Genomic DNA, 17,749 nt, shown 5'->3' with positions numbered 1-17,749 from the left:
TTCTGTGAGCAATTTTCCCTAGTATGCATTTCTGTATGTTATTTTCACTAATATATGCATTCATATGCACACATTCCCCTAGCATATGCATATTTGGAAACATTGCTTAGGGAACTGCGTTGCGAACTTTGGGTAAGTGTGAATTTCGTAGGATGGCTGTGCTTCAGTTCTCATATTCTTTTAGAAAGCGACAATTTGGTAAGATTTGGCTTTAAATGCAAATGGAATCAAACCTCTCCTATCCATGGATAGTGGAAAAACAGAGCTAAAGGGATGAATTTGATAAATAGACTGATTTTATGTCGGCACCCAGCTAAGCGCCTTTTCTTTTCTCTCGCTAGCACTATTCGCAAACTCTTGCCAAGATAGCACAAAAATGACGATGCTCTCCACTCTTCTGTTTCTGAGCTTTCTGCTTGGGACCAACCCAACACCATCTGGCCGCCTCTCCTGTTACAGGAAAATATTCAAAGACCACAACTGTCACAGCGTCCCAGAGGGAGTGGCCAGTCTTCGTCCAATTGATGGGCTTCTTCAAGATCACTTCTGGGAGGGAAAGGGCTGTGAGATGGTCTGCTATTGTAATTTTAATGAATTGCTCTGCTGCCCAAAGTAAGTAACTTCTTTGACTCTTGCTTTCTTTTCTTTGCAAGGAGAGATATAACAACAACAACAACAACAACAATAAATTTATTATTTATACCCCGCCCATCTGACTGGGTTTCCCCAGCCACTCTGGGCAGCTTTCAACAAAATATTAAAATACAGTAGTCCATCAAACATTAAAGGCTTCCCTAAACAGGGCTGCCTTCAAATGTCTCATAAAAGTCTGGTAGTTGTTGTTCTCTTTGACATCTGTGGGAGGGCGTTCCACAGGGCGGGTGCCACTACTGAGAAGCTCCTCTGCTGGGTGACCTTGGGCTAGTCACACTTCTTTGAAGTCTCTCAGCCCCACTCACCTCACATAGTGTTTGTTGTGGGGGAGGAAGGGAAAGGAGAATGTTAGCCACTTTGAGACTCCTTTGGGTAGTGATAAAGCAGGATATCAAATCCAAACTCTTCTTCTTCTTCCCTGTAACTTGGGCTTCTTGCAGTGAGGGAACCACCAGAAGGCCCTTGGCGCTGGACCTCAGTGTCCAGGCTGAACGATGGGGGTTGAGACTCTCCTTCAGGTATACTGGACTGAGGCCATTTAGGGCTTTAAAGGTCAGCACCAAGACTTTGACTTGTGCTCGGAAACGCACTGGGAACCAATGTAGGTCTTTCAAGACCGGTGTTATGTGCTCATGGCGGCCACTCCCAGTCACCAGTCTAGCTGCCGCATTCTGGATTAGTTGTAGTTTCCGGGTCACCTTCAAAGGTAGCCTCACATAGAGCGCATTGCAGCAGTCCAAGCGAGAGATAACTAGAGCATGCACCAGTCTGGCAAGACAGTCAAACAAAACTAAAGTGTATAATTATACATGTTTAATGATGTGCACCAAGTCCCACTGAACTCAACGGGTCTTACTTGTGACTTGATATGCATAGGATTGCATAGCTTCATTGAAATCAAAAGCAGAAAAACCCTCCATCTATTATTATCTAATGTCCCAAATGATGACAAGACAAATAAGCCCGTTTCAAAGCTTCAGTACCAAAATATGACATAGGAGTGCTATGGTCCGAAGACATGGCACAGGGATCTTGCCGAAAGTAAGCAACCTTGAACAGGTCAGAACCTGGATGTACACTGTCTGAGGGAGGCACTGTAGCTCAGTGGTCAAGCATCTGCTTTGCATGCAAAAGGTCCCCAGGTCAACGCTCAGTGACTTCAGGTAGGGCTGGGAATATTCCCTGCCTGAAACCAGAGCCACTGCCAGTCTGTTTAGACAATATGGAAGTAGTCAGACCAATGGTCTGACTTGGTATGTCAAGTTTCATGGTGGGTCATTCTTAATTTTATTTTTATTTATTAGATTTATATACTGCACTTCGTTGTAAGATCCCAGGGTGGATTCTGACTTCTGTTTTAGATCACCACCACTCTTTTTCCTTACCTAATAAATATTCAGATATTTTGGACCTAAGGATAGCTAACAATATGTAAGCCCACTTAGGTCTTTGGTGTAACACAAAATATAGGACATAGGGCCACTGATTCAATAGGTGTGTCCACTTGTTCATCACGGAATTTGGGGTAGAAACGGTCGTTCTGAGGACAGCACTGGTTATTACAAGAGCACCTCTGTTGCTGCTAATTTCAAAGATGAGCAGCATAGACAAGAGGGGAAAAGGGAGGGGGTGGTATTTTGGAGGTAGCAGTGTGTGTACTGAGGTGGTGGCAGTATGGTAACTGGAACACACAACACCATGAAATCAGGTTATATGGAATAAGTAACAGGTAGGTTCAGGAGCTAGATGCTTCACATTTTCCCTTCTCCGGTAGTTCCTTTCAACCCTATTCTGTTTATCTGGCAGAAGCCCAACATAACCATGCAGAACATTGTGCTGTTGGGGAGGAAAGTAAATGGGCTTGGTATTTAGAAATTGGTCAATAACCCTCATTTCCAGAGACATTAGGAATTCAGATAAACTGAGCTCTTTAAGCTCTATCTAATTCAGGGATGGGGAGCCTGTGGCTGTCCAGCTGTTGTTGGACTACAGTCCTCATCAACCACCTGCCAGCATGGTCAATTAACAAGTATGATGGGAATTGCTGTCCTGCAAAATCTGGGGGGCCACAATTTTTACATCTCGGTGTAATTCATAGGCCATACAGAGACAGTGGGCAATATAACTAAGCATAATTGGTATACAAACAAAGAACAAAAAATGGTTTGCAATAAAAAGGAAAAAGAACTTAGCAGTGTTCTTTTAATGAAACAAGTGTTTGAATACTAATGGAGCTTATTCTGAAGCACCACTGCTTTTAACGGGGCAGTTTTAAGTAAGTATATTTTAGGACCCATATATTATTAAAACCTCACATGTGGTCCTGAGCCTTTTAACCTAAAGTTCAGGTAGAAGCCTGGGTAATTTGCATTTAATGAAATGATTTGCCTCCAGTTTCAGTAGGGAAATTGAAAGGCCACCTGGAAACTTCAATTGGTCCAAAATGTGGCTGCCTGATTACTATTGTAAGATTACTCTTGTAAGATCTGCATTGCTTACTTATTTCCTGACTCAAGTATGGGTTCTAACCTTTAAATCCCTAAAGGGCTTAAAGTCAGGTTACCTGGAAGACTACCTACTCCCACAAGAGTCTGGCCAGAAGTTAAGATCAGCATTAGTAGCTCATTCCTTCTTTACATGGAATTAGACTAGTAGCAGGAACTCAAGACAGAGCTTTTTAAATGGAATGATCACTGAATTGTGGGAATACACTCCCCATGGAGACCTACTAAGCTCCTTCCCTTTTAGTCTTCAGACAGTTGCTGAGAACTTTTATTATTATTTCCAACTTCCTTTTTACATTTAGTTGCCTGCTTCTAATTTGATTGCTGGCTTTATAAAGTGTCTGCTTTTATGGTTGTTTAGTCTGTCTTTCATTTATTGTGTTTTCATTATTCTTGTAAGCCACTTTGCATATTTAAGAAACACAAGAAGAATGAAAGTATAATACCTATAGCATACTTCCCGATTTGAATTTCTGCCAATTTCTTTCAGGGGTATCTTTTTTGGGCCAAAAATATCATTTGTGATTCCCTGCAACAAGCCATGAAGAAACATTGCGTTTGAGAAAGGACGGCAAATGCAGGACTTTGTTCATGAAGACTGGAATAAAGCTTATGTGGTCATCAGGTCTAAAGAAGATGGACTCTGAATGCAATACGGAAGCTACTATAGCCACCATTTTTTAGGCATCCAATGTTATGTTTAAACAAGACTAACAGCACCATGTTTACCATTCATTGCATGGGTATTACCTCCAAGGAAGTAGACTTTAGGGACAGTAAAATTAAAGTTAATAAAACCCCATATGTAGCAGAGCTCTCAAATCTAATTTGGTAGTGATGTTGATGTTCATTGACCTGACCTAAGTAACATACCATAGAAGATACACTTCTTCTCAGGGCTGCTTGGGTGGGATTGTCTTAATAACAAAGACTAAATTAACTAAGACTTAGCTAAAGTGTTTCATATGACTGTTTTCTTTAATTCTTGGTGTTTTAACTATTTGTACGCAACTTGAAGCATCAGTTGTTACACAAATAAAGCAAGATGTAATTCTCAATTCTCTCATTTAATAGACTAAGACACTGAACTGCAAGCGTAATTAATCCCATCATACTACTTTTTAAGGAGTTCAATGGTCATTTAAAGTGATGTAGTTTCCATTGAAACAGCTACTGCACACTTCACAGAAACTGTTAGCACATTTGCAAAGCTAAGCAGGGTCTTACATGGTTTGAAATTGGATGGGGGACCATGTGTCGAGATGCCTGCATTACAGGGGAATGACTGGGTGGCCCTCAGAGCGTCTCTTCCAGCTCTACAATTCTGATTATATTATCTGCCCTGGAGCCCTTTGATGTGAATTCTTTACATTTTGGTTTCCCCGTGCCCTCTCTCCCTGTCTCTTGCCATCTCTCTGAAGATGGGGCTGTTGCGACTAGTGGGACTTTACAAGATTCTACATACATTTCAGTTATAAAATTCTAAAGACACCTTTATGCTTTTATGTGGTTAAGGAGACACAGCTGCTATAAAAACAGACTTACAATCAAACAGCAGCTGATCACGCATGGACTTGAATCAAAGCTCCATGAACACAACACAACTTCAGGTGGTTTAGATCAGGCCACATCTGAAAAAAATACATGGCATTAATAACTTTAAATACGTCTCATCTTTAAAGGAGAACACAGAGACATGAGTGCAGATATGCAAATTCATTTTTAAGCAAAATAAAATACAGCAACGTGTTTTTCTTTTTCAGTTTAAGTCCCATTTAATGTTCCTTCCTGCAGGGGCATTTTAGGTAAGTGTTCAGTGCTTATTACAGGACGGGGGGGGGGGGGCAGGGGGGGGTGTGTCACTGCGACAGGGGTTAAGCATTTCTTTCCTTCCCAACACTCCATTCCCCCCAAAAAACTGCTTTTCTTTTCGGAAAAACGGCACCAGTGTTCCATTACATGCAATTATTTGCATGTAAAACCAATTAGATTTACTCCTCGTAACTCTTTGCAGCGTGCATTTTGCATGACATTGGCCATCAACACCCAGCCAGCGACAGAAGTATTTGGATATGTAGAACAGGGCATGGGCAGACCTCATTTGCTTTATCAGAAATTCTCATTCCAAGTACAGGATAAAAGAGAAGAAATTCTGTGCAACTGTGGAAGCACTAACAAACGCAAAGCCTTCTTTGTGGAAATGATAAAAGGGTCGATAAAAAGTGCCTGGAGAGAAAAAAAAGGGAAAGGGAAAGCAACAGATACATTTGACAACAGGAAGGATAAAATATTTTTCATTGATCTATGAAAACTCCTGAAGCTTCCAAATGTGTTTCACCTAAAAACTGCCAGGAAATACAATATAAACTATTAACAGGGCTAGCCTGCACTGAAGGCACATTGAATAACTCATAATCTGTTACGGATTCTGCCCATTAAGGTATTTAAATGCTGCTGGCATGTGTTTTATTTTTGCATAGTAAGTACAACGAGAGGAGACTAATCTTACCATCTTCAGCTCTTAAATTGTTCTAGGTAGCCCATTAGTAAAATTATTTGATACTTATGTACCAGGGGACAATCCAACAATTTTGACACTGCTTAAGAATGGGTCAGTAAGCCGCACTGAACACAGAGGGCCATACTTCAGAGTATACATAGGATTGCATTTTACATTTCACTGTTAGTGGGACATGCCTGTGCAACTTGTGACGCTCTGAGCTGATTGTATCTCCTTAGCGCCAGCCACGATTTGTCGTCTAATTGGGAAGAAAGGTTTTTTTTTTAAAAAAAAATGGGTATGTTTACTATGGAGAAATAAAAGCTTGGGGTGGAAAAGCACAGAAATGCAATTTTCAAATATTTAAAAGGCTCTTGGGTAGAAGAAAAATTGCTCAATCCTATTCCTGAGACTGGTGCAAGAAATATGTTTCAGCTAGCAGAAAATTAATGATAAAACACTGCGAAACTGTCCAAACATTTAAGGGAAGCAAATAAATAAGCTGCCTGTGGCTGTTGTGGCTTATCTTTTGCAGTATTTAATTAGAAGCTAGATAGGCAGCTTTCTTAGAGCAGCAAGGGGCAGGGATTTCAGCCATTCATTCAACAGTGTGCACACCTAGCTCAATTTTCTCAATATGATAATTGTGTTTTGCATTCATCTTACCTTTATCAGTCTCAAGAGCCAATCAAAGTACTCTCAATGAAGTCTAACGCTACTGTGAAACAAAGCAGGATTAACTTCCTAAGTGTTAAGTCAAGTCTGCTTCTAGCAACACAAGAATATTATCCTCTTGTATCACAACACAATTTATGATTGTTCTACATACTGAAGTATTTCACAAAACAAATGCTGCCTATGCAGTAAATACCTTAAAATTTATTTATAGACAGCTCCTTTTCCCCCATTTGTAATAATGATTTGTGTATGGTCAGTTCAAAAAGAAGGTAATGCTTGCCTACATACCAAGACTGATTTAAATATTGCTTTGAGCACTCATATAGTCCTTTTCCCCCTAAGTGCTCATTTGTCCTTCTCGAACTAGACTTTTGGCACCAGTCCATCTCTGCAGTCTGAGGTCATATTGAATGCTGTGCCTATTATGTCTGCGACTGCTCTGAATTTTGTATTATCTACAGTCTTCTGTCTAATCATGATGTTGAACAGTACAGTGTAAGGATACTAGTATCTCCCCTTGAGAAAGTTTAATACCACTGTCGCATACTTGTCCAAAGTATGCTTTTTTGCAGCTGAATCGAGCAGTTCTTATTTAGGTATTATTTAGGTATGCATAGAGTCATGAGGCCACAGGAACAAACACACCTGTATAGTAATCAGCTATATTTAGGTTTCTCACATGGGGGCTAGAAGGCTATTATAGGAAGTCACCCCACCAAAAAGTTATGGTTACACTACTTGTTCACTCATAAGCAAGTCCCTGTAAATTCAAGGGGACTTACTCCAGCATGTGTATAGGATTTCAGCCTAACTTTGGTAATCTATTCCTTTTGGCAATGTTTCCGCACTATTCTGCTTCTGATCCAAAAGCATACAAAAGGGCAGGAAAAGGCTTATAGGTTTTTATCTCCCAGGTGCCTCTATGTGGGTTGTTGTAATCGGTATTCAGCCGTAAGGCAAAGATTTCACATGACGGCGAACACTACAGTACAACTTTTTTTATAACTACATGCAATTCAACCAGGGTTTCTAACTTTCTACAGCTTTGCCTTTTGTGTCAGTGGGATTCATTCCTAAATTCTAAGAAAATGTTACGCAACAGCACAATGCTGGAGAAACTCTTGGCCTTAACTGCTGGCCAAAAAACAAGATTTATACTCACAATCAGATGGTAGAAGAAGACAGTGTTATAACTTCAGCCTCACAGCAATCCTATGCATACAGTCATACCTTGGTTTTCGAACAGCTTAGCTCTCGAACGTTTTGGCTCCCAAACGCCACAAACCCGGAAGTGACTGTTCTGGTTGACGAACCATTTTTGGAAGTCGAATGTCCAACGAGGCTTCCGATTGGCTGCAGGAGCTTCCTGGGGCCAATCAGAAGCCGCACTTTGGTTTCCGAACGTTTTGGAAGTCGAACGGACTTCTGGAATGGATTCCATCCGACTTCCAAGGTACAAATGTACTTTTCTGGAAACAAGCCCTACTTAACACAGTGGAACATATTACTGAGTAAACACGCGTAGATTTGTGCTGCATTTAAAATAGAGATTTCGGTTGCTTTTCTAATCACAAATTCAAACCCAAGTTCTCAAACTGTCAAACACTGGTTGTGGTTTTCAATAAAACAGCATCTTTAGGTATCACTTACCTTTTGCAGGCTGCATCTTGTCTAAACTGGGAGTGACAAAACATCAAATGTGACTTTCAGTACAGGTGATGGCCTTGAGAAGAGCAGGTGGTTTGAAGATAGCATGTAGGGTTGGGCTTACTCATATTGTGCACTGACACAGAAGAGAGGAAAAGGATATGCTACACAGCAGGGCCCAAGACCAGGAAACAAGAGAGTACATGAGGCTGCACACTTGAAGATGTGTTTACAAAGACCCACTTCTACTGTATATCCAGTTATCACAGTTAGTTTCTAGGACACCAATCACCTGTCATGGCTCTATCTAGAAGAAGCTTGATCCCAGCTATTTTAACTGGCAACTGGAGCATCTGCAACCCAGATGTTGTATATACACCCCCTCATCCTAAACAGAAAAGCAGATCAACTTGGAAATTGCTCGTTGGACCCATGTGACAGTCCACCTATAGTGCTGAAAACCGCTGGACCATCTTCTGATAGTCCACAGTATTACAAACAGCAGATACAGTCACTTTTTACATCACAGCTGTTATATTTAGTAAGGCAAAAGGAGTGGTTTTTCTTTTCTACTACTGAAGTGCAGAAGTCAAACAGTGCAAAATACATCACTTAAGAAAGCAATACAAAACACTATTCCCCAGTGGGAATACTATACTGGCTACAAGCCACTGAGTCCTCTTTTTTTAAAGCTACTAAAATTTGTGGGAGTAATACACCATCAATGGTTTGTCAACTATAACCCCCCCCCCCATAGGAGAAGCACTATACCAGAGCTTTCAAAACTTTTCATGTTGGTGACACACTTTTTAGACATGTATCATTTCGTGACATAGTAATTCAGTTTTGCTAGCAAACCGGAGGTTAAACTAACCCCTTTCCAGCCCTGGGAGCATTTGCGTGATACGCTAACATGTAACAACACACAGTTTGGAAAGCTCTGCACTAGACAATAAACAATTTTGCTGTTTATAACTGTGGTAGTTAATATGAAACTGCAACCAAACCTTCTTTTGGAAGTATGCAAGACTCAATAGCAAATATTGAGGTTCATTTTGAACATCTTGCTAAACTGTGGATTATGTTACCATAGTTTAGAACCCAAACCATAGTTGGAGCTTCTAAACACACACATAGACAAACCTTGCCTTATAGTCAGTTGTCTGCTTTCATTTTTTCTGTTCTCAGCACTTACAAGTTTATTCCCCTCTTTTATGGCAAAGCAACCTTGGGCAGTAGAGCAACAACCATACCAAGAGGTTGTCAGTTCAGGCACTGTGTTAAAACCATCAAATAGCACAAATTATTGCTTTAAAACTCATTTCAAACCATGGTTTCTGTGTCTGGTTTGCCACCCTAACTATATGTCATGGTCTGCCAATTCAGACATCATATCAGCCCCTAAGAAATATTTCTGAACCATGGCTTGGCATGATTTTTGAACCAAACAAAAGATGACACTGAGAAGGAAAAAGCTTCAGAAAGTATGTTAAGAGCTGTGTTACACAAAGGTCTCTTAACGTATTATTCAAATATAACCACTCATCTTTGCAACTGAAGCACAAATTAATTCATCATGAAGCACGACCTTGACACCATTAGCTGACTCCCTCCCAGCCCAGAAGAGATTTATAGGAGATAGTTTTGGAGGGCATTCCACATTTCAGCTTATTTTTACAAACTGAAAAGCAATATACAGTAATAGCCTTATACACTTGCCAGACACCATACACATGAAGGTGCAGCAACACCAATAGTATTTATTTAAAATATTTTTACCATGGAAATATCATTTATGAGCAGTATTTTTCCCAAGAAAAATATCAGAATTCTCCATCTGAATACCAGTTACAAAGAAATCTTCAGCAAATCTAAAACAGTCTTTACACCTGCAGAGTTTCAAGTTTGCTTATTTAGTGAACACCACTGTCCATTTTTAGATCAGATTTGTTCTTATCGTTCTTCACAGAGTAGATGAAATAGGCCACAGTGTCTTTTTCATTCACCGGAATCGTCCGAAAATGACACCCAATTATCTGCAAGAAAAATATATATATCATTGAACATAAGTAGGTATTGTGCAGATTATTTATGAAGAAAACACAGTAGAATCTAGCCTGGCTTTCAAACACAAGTTCTTAGAACTTGAGCATCAGAACTTAATAGGTGGTGCCAATTGGCACACAAGGAACAAGACACCAGTATTGTATTAGAACATTTACATTTATCTTATACTGATTTAAAGAATTGTTGTCTCACTTTCCTTGTGGAAAAAAACTCCCAGAAAAGTTTAGGAGTATCAGTGATAAAGCATTCTACCCTATTTTCCAAGGAATACAGAATGCTCTTCTTACATTCATCCAATGCAAAAACATATCACTTAACTAGTCAACCCTGCTTGGCAGGGGGTTGGACTCGATAGCCCTTGTGGTCTCTTCCAACTCTATCATTCTATGATTCTATGAACCCATGAGATGTTCTAAATCAGTTAACAACCTGATGCCCTCCATATGTTTTGGACTACAACTTTCATTGGCCCTAACCAGAACAGTTACTGGTGTAAGTTGTAGACCAAAACATATGGAGGGCACCAGAGTGATGAAGTCTGTCCTAAACTGTCCAAATACAGAGGCCAAAGCAGTGGTGGTAACTGGAAACTCTGGAGCCACTGGGAACTATTTCCATTTGTCCATTTCAGCAAAAAGCAACTGGAAGGAGCATAGCTCCAACTCACTGGATCCAACATTGTCTGATCCCTAAACAAGGAGAGATATAGTTCTACCAAGCAAGACAAAATAGTCCATACAAAAAGGTAACGGTTGTTATTGAAAACTTGTTCAAGAGTTCAACATTTTGAAGTGTGGAAGAACAGTGGGCTACAAAATAGTAGTACTGGGACTGGGAATTTAATTATTCAAAAACAACCTAGAATAAAAACAGACAGTGAAGTAGCCAGGTCTGTAGATGATACCAAAATACTGAGAATGCTAAACCAAATGAAACATTCCAAAAGGATCTCCAAACTTCTGAAACACCCCTAAGAATCTCAAAAACAGTGTTTGCCTTAATAGCCACCCTCCATTGCTTTGTCTACATTACAACATCCAGTAATCATCTGGTAAGCAGTGAATTCCAGAAGTTGTTAAATAAAGAACTACCTGTCTGCCTTAAGCTGAAGGCTTCCTCTAGCTTTGTAGAATCTAAGATGACCCACACAATGTAACAAGCTCAAAATAATCATTATCATACACTGTTCCACCGTTGCAGCATACTCAGCTGACATTTTCGATTAGTTTTCCACTATGTCTGCAGGACCTCTTTCTTAGCTGCTTAAAGTCAATTCAGACCTCCACCAGCATTTATGTGAATTAGCGCTCTCTTATCTCAGGCACTTTGCAGCAATACCAAATATCATCATTATGTTGCCCAGCCATCCAACTTGCAGGTATCCTTGAGGGTCCTTTACTACCTGCTTAGGGCTCTAGCATCCCAAATGATTTTGTTTCGTGTGCAATCTTGGTTACATCTCATGTACACAGTCCTACGCATGTCTACTTAGAAGCAAATCCCACAAGATTTATTCCCATTTAAAATGTTCATAGGATTACAGCCTAACCCTGTCAGAAAGCTGCATAATCATCAGTATGAAAGTGTACCAAGGAAGCAATAGTCAGCAAAAAAGAAGAAAGTCATCAGAATGCAAGGATTTGAGAACTCTAGTTCAAAAGAGCCACATAATCTAGCACATTGTTTCTTTCTTTTTACTAAAGTATAAATAAATGAAATTGCACGTACTTCAACAAGCTGTGCTTTGTTAAGTCCCGGTCTGGTCTGTAATTTGAAGTGCCTTTTGTATCTTCTTAGTGTGTTTACTTGCAACTGAAACAGATCAACCTGCAAGGGAATTACAAGATTCTGTTAACTCGAGGGCCATGTCAACGAGTTATTTTATAGTGTGCATGCTGCACAGAACTTTCTGGGCAATGTGCTTTCCCTTGGCCTCTTAAGTATATTGCATTACATGAAGCTTCTATCCCAGCAACAGCCACCACCTGGAACAGGCAGTGTCAGAAATCCTAAACTCTAAACATGGTAGATTACATGTTTTGCATGTACATCTGAAGAGGCATCTCCACCCCCATCGTTCAACCCGGACACTGAGGTCCAGCACCAAGGGCCTTCTTGCGGTTCCATCACTGCGAGAAGTGAAGTTACAGTGAACCAGGCAGAGGGCCTTCTCGGTAGTGGTGCCCACCCTGAGGAATGCCCTCCCATCAGATGTCAAAGAAATAAACAACTATCCAAATTTTAGAAGACATCTGAAGGCAGCCCTGTTTGGGGAAGCTTTTAATGTTTGAAGTTTTATTCTGTTTTTAATGTTCTGTTGAAAGCCGCCCAGAGTGACTGGGGAACCCAGCCAGATGGGCAGGGTAGAAATGAATTATTATTATTATTAGTAGTAGTAGTAATAATAATAATAATAGTAAGGTAAAGGGGCCCCTGACCATTAGGTCCAGTTGCGGATGACTCTGGGGTTGGGCGCTCATCTCGCTTTACTGGCCGAGGGAGCCGGCGTACAGCTTCTGGGTCATGTGGCCAGCATGACTAAGCCGCTTCTGGCGAACCAGAGCAATGCATGGAAATGCCGTTTACCTTCCCGCCAGAGCAGTACCTATTTATCAAATTGCACCTTGATGTGCTTTCAAACTGCTAGGTTGGCAGGAGCAGGGACCGAGCAACGGGAGCTCACCCCGTCACGGGGATTCGAACCGCTGACCTTCTGATCGGCAAGTCCTAGGCTCTGTGGTTTAACCCACAGCACCACCCGCGTCCCTTTAGTAGTAGTAGTAGTAGCAGTAGTATAAAGCCCATGTTTCAATTCCCAGAAACTCCAGCTAGAGTACCTCAGCTAAAGTAGTAGGTGCTAGGAAAAGCCTGCTTCAAACATTGGATAGATGTTGTCAAAATTATTAACTAGATGGACTAATAGCCATTATGCAGTATTCAGCAGCTGCCTATGCAATGATCCACACTGCACGTTGAGGCAGTGGGAAAATGCAGAGACACATTGTGAAGCAGGCCTAGTAAGGAGCTTCACAGCAAACGAAATGGAACTTCAAACAGACAACTCTCTGACAAGTATTTTGTACAAATCATACACTGGGGCCATCTAGTGCACTAGCTTCCTCAACCTGGTGCCCACTTTAGTTGTTTTGAACTAAGTCCCATCAACCCCACACAGTACAACCAACGGTCAGGGAAGATGGAAGCTGCAGTCTAACATTTCTGGAGAACAGCAGACTGGAAAAGACTGGTCTGTACCTTCATGCTCCCAACTTCTCCTTTTTTTAAAGAAAGGATGAGCTTAAATGTCAATACAATCAAGACACAATAAAGGAAACATACAAAACATGTGGGATTCAGTAATAAAAAATATTGTCTGTATTACCTAGCACTGAAAAAAAACAGCCAACAACATCATTTTGTATGGCCACAAAACATTTGCCTACATGGAGATAATATCAGGAATATTAATCTACCTCTGGAGCGTCAACATCTTGCACTGGTGAGTCACCATCATCATCGCTGCCTTTTCTCTTTCTTCTGTTTCGGACACTTTGAATTAAATTTTTGTGGAAATCACAAATATAAAGATGCCTTGCCTGAAAGTTTTTTAAAATAAAAAACAACAGGTTAACATTGGGCAGCAACAACATTCTCAAACTTCACAACTCACAAACTAAAGGACACCAGTGATTTTCAGTAAAGGAGTCAAGTGAAATTAGCCACAAACACATTCAAGGGTACCAAAAGCTGCCAGAGGAATCTTGTTACGTTAACAAGCTACTGCAGTGTTACCAGCTTGGCTCAGGAAATGCCTTTTACCACTATTTTATTCCCATTGGTTAAGTAAAAATACAGTTATCAGAAACTCAGTAAAGCATTTTCACAAAAGTGGGCAGAATACAAGGATAGGAAAGTGACAAAAGTCGCATCTTTTTTGTTACTTCTAATAAGATTTAGTATGTTAATGGATGTAAACACTATTTCCACCTTTCAAGAGTAGATTCTCTATACAAACTTATGTTTCTTTGGATTGAAAATCCAAAATTTAGGATGCTGTGACTGAGTTAGCAGCTGCCAAGATTCAGGGCCAAAGGGGTCTTTTTAATTTAATACATCTGTACACAAAAACTGTATTTAAAAAAACAAACAAACTAGAGAGTGTAAATGCCAACCTGAAGACACTTAACAGCATACATCTCAAACATATTTACTTAAGCCATTGCTTCCACTTGGGTTCACTACCTAGAAAGTGTGTTGAAACAGCATCCTAAAGCTGCAATCTTAAATATACTCAGTGGGGAGTAAATCCCCACAGAACTATCAATAGATTTACAGTAAAAACCCTGCAAGGATTGACTGAAAATCTACTAGGAACTACTTGGAAATATCGCTTTCATAATACAAACTGAGGAACACCTTCCCCCACCAACCCTTCAAGTTACCTCCTGGTATTATATTTGCAGTATGTTATTAGCAACCTTTATTTGCTGCCAGGCATCAACAATGCACTTTTAACTGAGTCGGTAAAATAAAGAGATTCAAAATACAGTACTTGTTCGTTCCAGTTAAAAAGCGCAAGCAGAGTGTTAGCCATGCAATAGGGAGCCATGAGCCGGCAGACATTTACTCCGCAGGTTAACGTGCTCCGACTTGAGGAATGTCTGTTGTACTAAATGGTTTTTTCTCTCTCCGCCTTTCCTTTAAACATGATGGAGGGAGTGAGGGTGGGTGGGGGAAGAATGAGGAAGACAAGTCGGACGACCAGCCTTCAGGGTTTCCTACGATTGCGGGTGTTTCGCCGAAAGAGAAAGGATTATAACGAGAGAGCCTGATGGCTGCCAAGGGGAAGACGACACAGTGGCAAAAGTAGGACGTGCAACACTGCAGCACGAGGCGGAGCAGCCAAGTACTGCCCTCTCTAGAGAAACAAACACTCCATGAAGCACACACGTACACACACACGACTGGTCCTGGGAGAAAGCGAAAGAGAACCGGGATTTCTTACGAAGAGACGCGCACACACGATCACTACGATTTGTAAAGGGGGTTGGGGAAGAAGCCAAAGCCAAACCGAAGGGGGCTGGGGAGAGGAGAGAACAGCCACTTCCACCCGCACTTACAAAGACCGGTAGCCCAGCTTTTGCAACGTCAGCCACGCAGCCAACTATACAGCAAGGGCACACACAACAGAAACAGGGAGAAACCCACAACGGCCAGCCATTCAATGACGGGAGGCGGGGGGAAGAAAGCAGAGCAAAAAACAAATCCAACTGCCTTTTATTGCCTCCGTACTCCGGGTAAAGGGAGAGGGTGCTATAACAGCCTATCCACGCAAACACCTTTCATTGATTTCCTTCTTTCTTGTTAACTCACCCGGGGCCGGGAATGGATGGGCTGCAAGGGGAATGGGCAGGGAAATCGATGGCTATTAGCTGGGCTCCCCCTTCCAGGGCATTTCCCGGGGACTGAACGCCAGCCAGGTCGCCCAGTTACAAAGAGGCAAAAAGGCAAGGAATGCCGCGTAACACTGGGCTTCCCAAGGAAGACCATCTCGCCCATTCATTTCCCCCCTCCTCGGCTCGCTTTTGTTTCCTCCTCCATCGCAGCGTGCGAGATCTGGGGGCTACTGATGTTTTCTGTGCTTGCAGCGGGGCTGGGGGAGAGCGAAATGAAATGAGGGAGAGCAGGCGGCGTCGAACTGCGACGCCTTCGGGTGGGATAAGGCAGGAGGCGACAAAGCAATCCCGGCGAAGGAAAGCGAGTGACCTGAGCCGGCACTTACGCTCTTGTCCAGCTCGATCTTCACCTTCTTCTGCGAGATGCTCTTCTGGATGCGCTTGCTGAAGCTGGCGTTGCCCGCGGCTCGGCTGCACCGCTCGCCTTCCTCCCGCAGGCAGCACAGCTGTCCCGCGCCGGGGCCCGCCGCGCCCGGAGGTCCGGCCGAGCCCGCCGCCGTGGCCGCAGCGGCGGACGAAGCAGCTCCTAGCCCGGCCGGCGGCTGCGGGAGGGGCGGCGGCGGCGGCAGGACTTCCACGGCGGCGGCGGCGTTGGCCACCACGGCCGGGACGGCGGCAGCTTCTCCCCCGCCGCGGGTCACTTCGTCGGGGCCGAAGCCGTTCATCGCCTACCTCCGGCCGGGCTGCGGGCTTTCTCCGGCGGCAGCCGATGCCTCGAAAGTAAAGTACAACTCAACGGGGCGGTGTTGCTGCTGCTGCCCCCCGCCCCGCCGCGGACGCTCAGACGCCGCCTCCGTCGCTCCTTTTGTCAAGGAGCGGAGGGGAGGGAAGGCAGCAGCGGGCGAGGGCGCGAGAGCCACCCAGATCCCCTCCTTGCAGCCGCCCCTCGGGGTAGCGCGGAGGGAAGAGTAGGGGGCTTGAACCCCGCAGCTCCAACTCTTTGGAGAGGGGGCGGCAAGCAGAAAACGTCCGCTCCGCTGCCGTCCTCTGCTGGACACCGGGAGGGAGGGAGGGAGGAAAGACACAAACACCCCTCCTCCCTGTGTGTGGAAAGACTGGACAGGACGAGGGAATCGCTTCCCTTCGAGCAGCGGGTCCCGCACTGCGCGCAGCCGCCCGCCCTCTCCGAGCAATCAAAGCGCTGGCCTCCCTCTCCTTCGGGCTACGGGCAGAGCAACTCCGCTTCCTTCCCTCTCATGTCATGTGCGGCGGACTTTTCAGCGGTTTCCCTGTTGCTACTGCAGCAGCAGCAACCTGCCCTACTGTGTGCGCTAGGGGTGTTCTCCGCCCCCCCCTCCCCATTCCTGTTCCTTCTGCTCTTTTTACCCCCGCCTTCCACAGGCGCTCATGGGGGTTGTAGTTTTTCGGCACCGCTTTCGCTCAGGTCGCGGACGGGGCCAGAGACTACAGATCCCGAAATGCACCGCGGCGCAAAGCCCCCTCCGCCAGGGTTAAATATATTTACCAAAGCGAGCGAGGGAGCGAGCAGACGAATTTGCAAGCGTCTCCTCGCCTGGGCGCGCGCGCACCAACATAACAGGCCATTTTACTGGCTCGTAGCGAGGGAGATGCTTGCAAACTACGCACCAGAAAGGTCTTTCCGCTCGCCTTTCCCCAGCTCCGCCTTCTCTTAGAGGATGTGTGCAACGGGGAAGAGTTAAAGCGTTTGTTAGCTTAGCTGCAAAAAAAGGAAGAAAGACGCAGTCCAAGTACGTATACGCAGCAAGCACCGCGTTCCTCCTTCCACAGCCGCGGACGTGAGGGGCGCATTAGTTACACAAGAGGCGGCGCTTTCAGTAACCCCCTCGCAGCCGTTAGCGCATTTGAAACGGATATGCTTCGGAAAAGTTGAAAATGGAGCAGCTTGCCTCGTGCTGCTGCAGCTCAAGCCGCAGTAATCTCTCCCATTTGTGTTCATGGAAGCCCCGGCGCAGCCGAATTTACAGCTGCTGCCTTCCGGTGACAGTGCAAAGCCGAGCAACGCGGCGCGCCCGCCCCCTCCTCTCCACGGACACCTTTTGTAATCGTTACCAACAGCTCCTTGGGGCCTGCTGCATGTTTGAAAAGCACATTTAGAACCGTATTTGGGGAGGGAGCCTTTAGACTTCGGGCTGGGGGTCAATTTTAGGAAATTTCCCTCCCCACATAGACATCCATTAGGGCAGACGCCTTGGCCACAACGTTCTCGCTTCGGAGAGAAACTCCTTTTGTGTTGTCACGTGTCCGGAGTTAAATCCAAAACT

General features: G+C 43.7%; 2 protein-coding genes across 2 annotated transcripts in view; one reads left to right on the top strand and one right to left on the bottom strand.

Moving 5' to 3' along the window:
* The window catches only part of SCRG1 (stimulator of chondrogenesis 1), a 62,652-nt gene extending 56,716 nt beyond the window's left edge, over window positions 1-5,936 (top strand). The window contains exons 3-4 of the mRNA XM_079991474.1: window positions 342-612; window positions 3,649-5,936. Of these exons, the coding sequence (XP_079847600.1) occupies window positions 377-612; window positions 3,649-3,703 (291 nt within the window). The 5' untranslated portion in view covers window positions 342-376 and the 3' untranslated portion in view covers window positions 3,704-5,936. The remainder of the gene's footprint in view (window positions 1-341; window positions 613-3,648) is intronic.
* Window positions 5,937-9,723: 3,787 nt separating this feature from the next.
* SAP30 (Sin3A associated protein 30) lies at window positions 9,724-16,812 on the bottom strand. Its single transcript, XM_079991454.1, has 4 exons — window positions 15,833-16,812; window positions 13,524-13,646; window positions 11,779-11,877; window positions 9,724-10,019 (listed from the first exon to the last, which is right to left on the bottom strand). Exons 1-4 carry the CDS (start codon window positions 16,169-16,171, stop codon window positions 9,897-9,899), a joined length of 684 nt encoding a protein of 227 aa, XP_079847580.1. The 5' UTR covers window positions 16,172-16,812; the 3' UTR covers window positions 9,724-9,896.
* Between the last annotated feature and the right edge of the window lie 937 nt (window positions 16,813-17,749).

This window comes from Podarcis cretensis (genome assembly GCF_951804945.1).
Source record: "Podarcis cretensis genome assembly, chromosome: 9".
NCBI classification, from domain to species: Eukaryota; Metazoa; Chordata; class Lepidosauria; order Squamata; family Lacertidae; genus Podarcis; species Podarcis cretensis.
Note: the sequence above shows the minus strand (reverse complement) of the source record. Positions and strands in the feature narration are given on the sequence as shown.

Excerpts from the sequence above, each read along its gene's own strand:
- SAP30 (XM_079991454.1), bottom strand. The coding sequence starts at position 16,171 with ATGAACGGCTTCGGCCCCGACGAAGTGACCCGCGGCGGGGGAGAAGCT. Across the intron at positions 11,878-13,523 it reads AAGATGTTGACGCTCCAGAG|GTTGATCTGTTTCAGTTGCA; the intron begins GTAGATTAATAT and ends ATTCCCTTGCAG. Across the intron at positions 10,020-11,778 it reads ACAAAGCACAGCTTGTTGAA|ATAATTGGGTGTCATTTTCG; the intron begins GTACGTGCAATT and ends TTTTTCTTGCAG.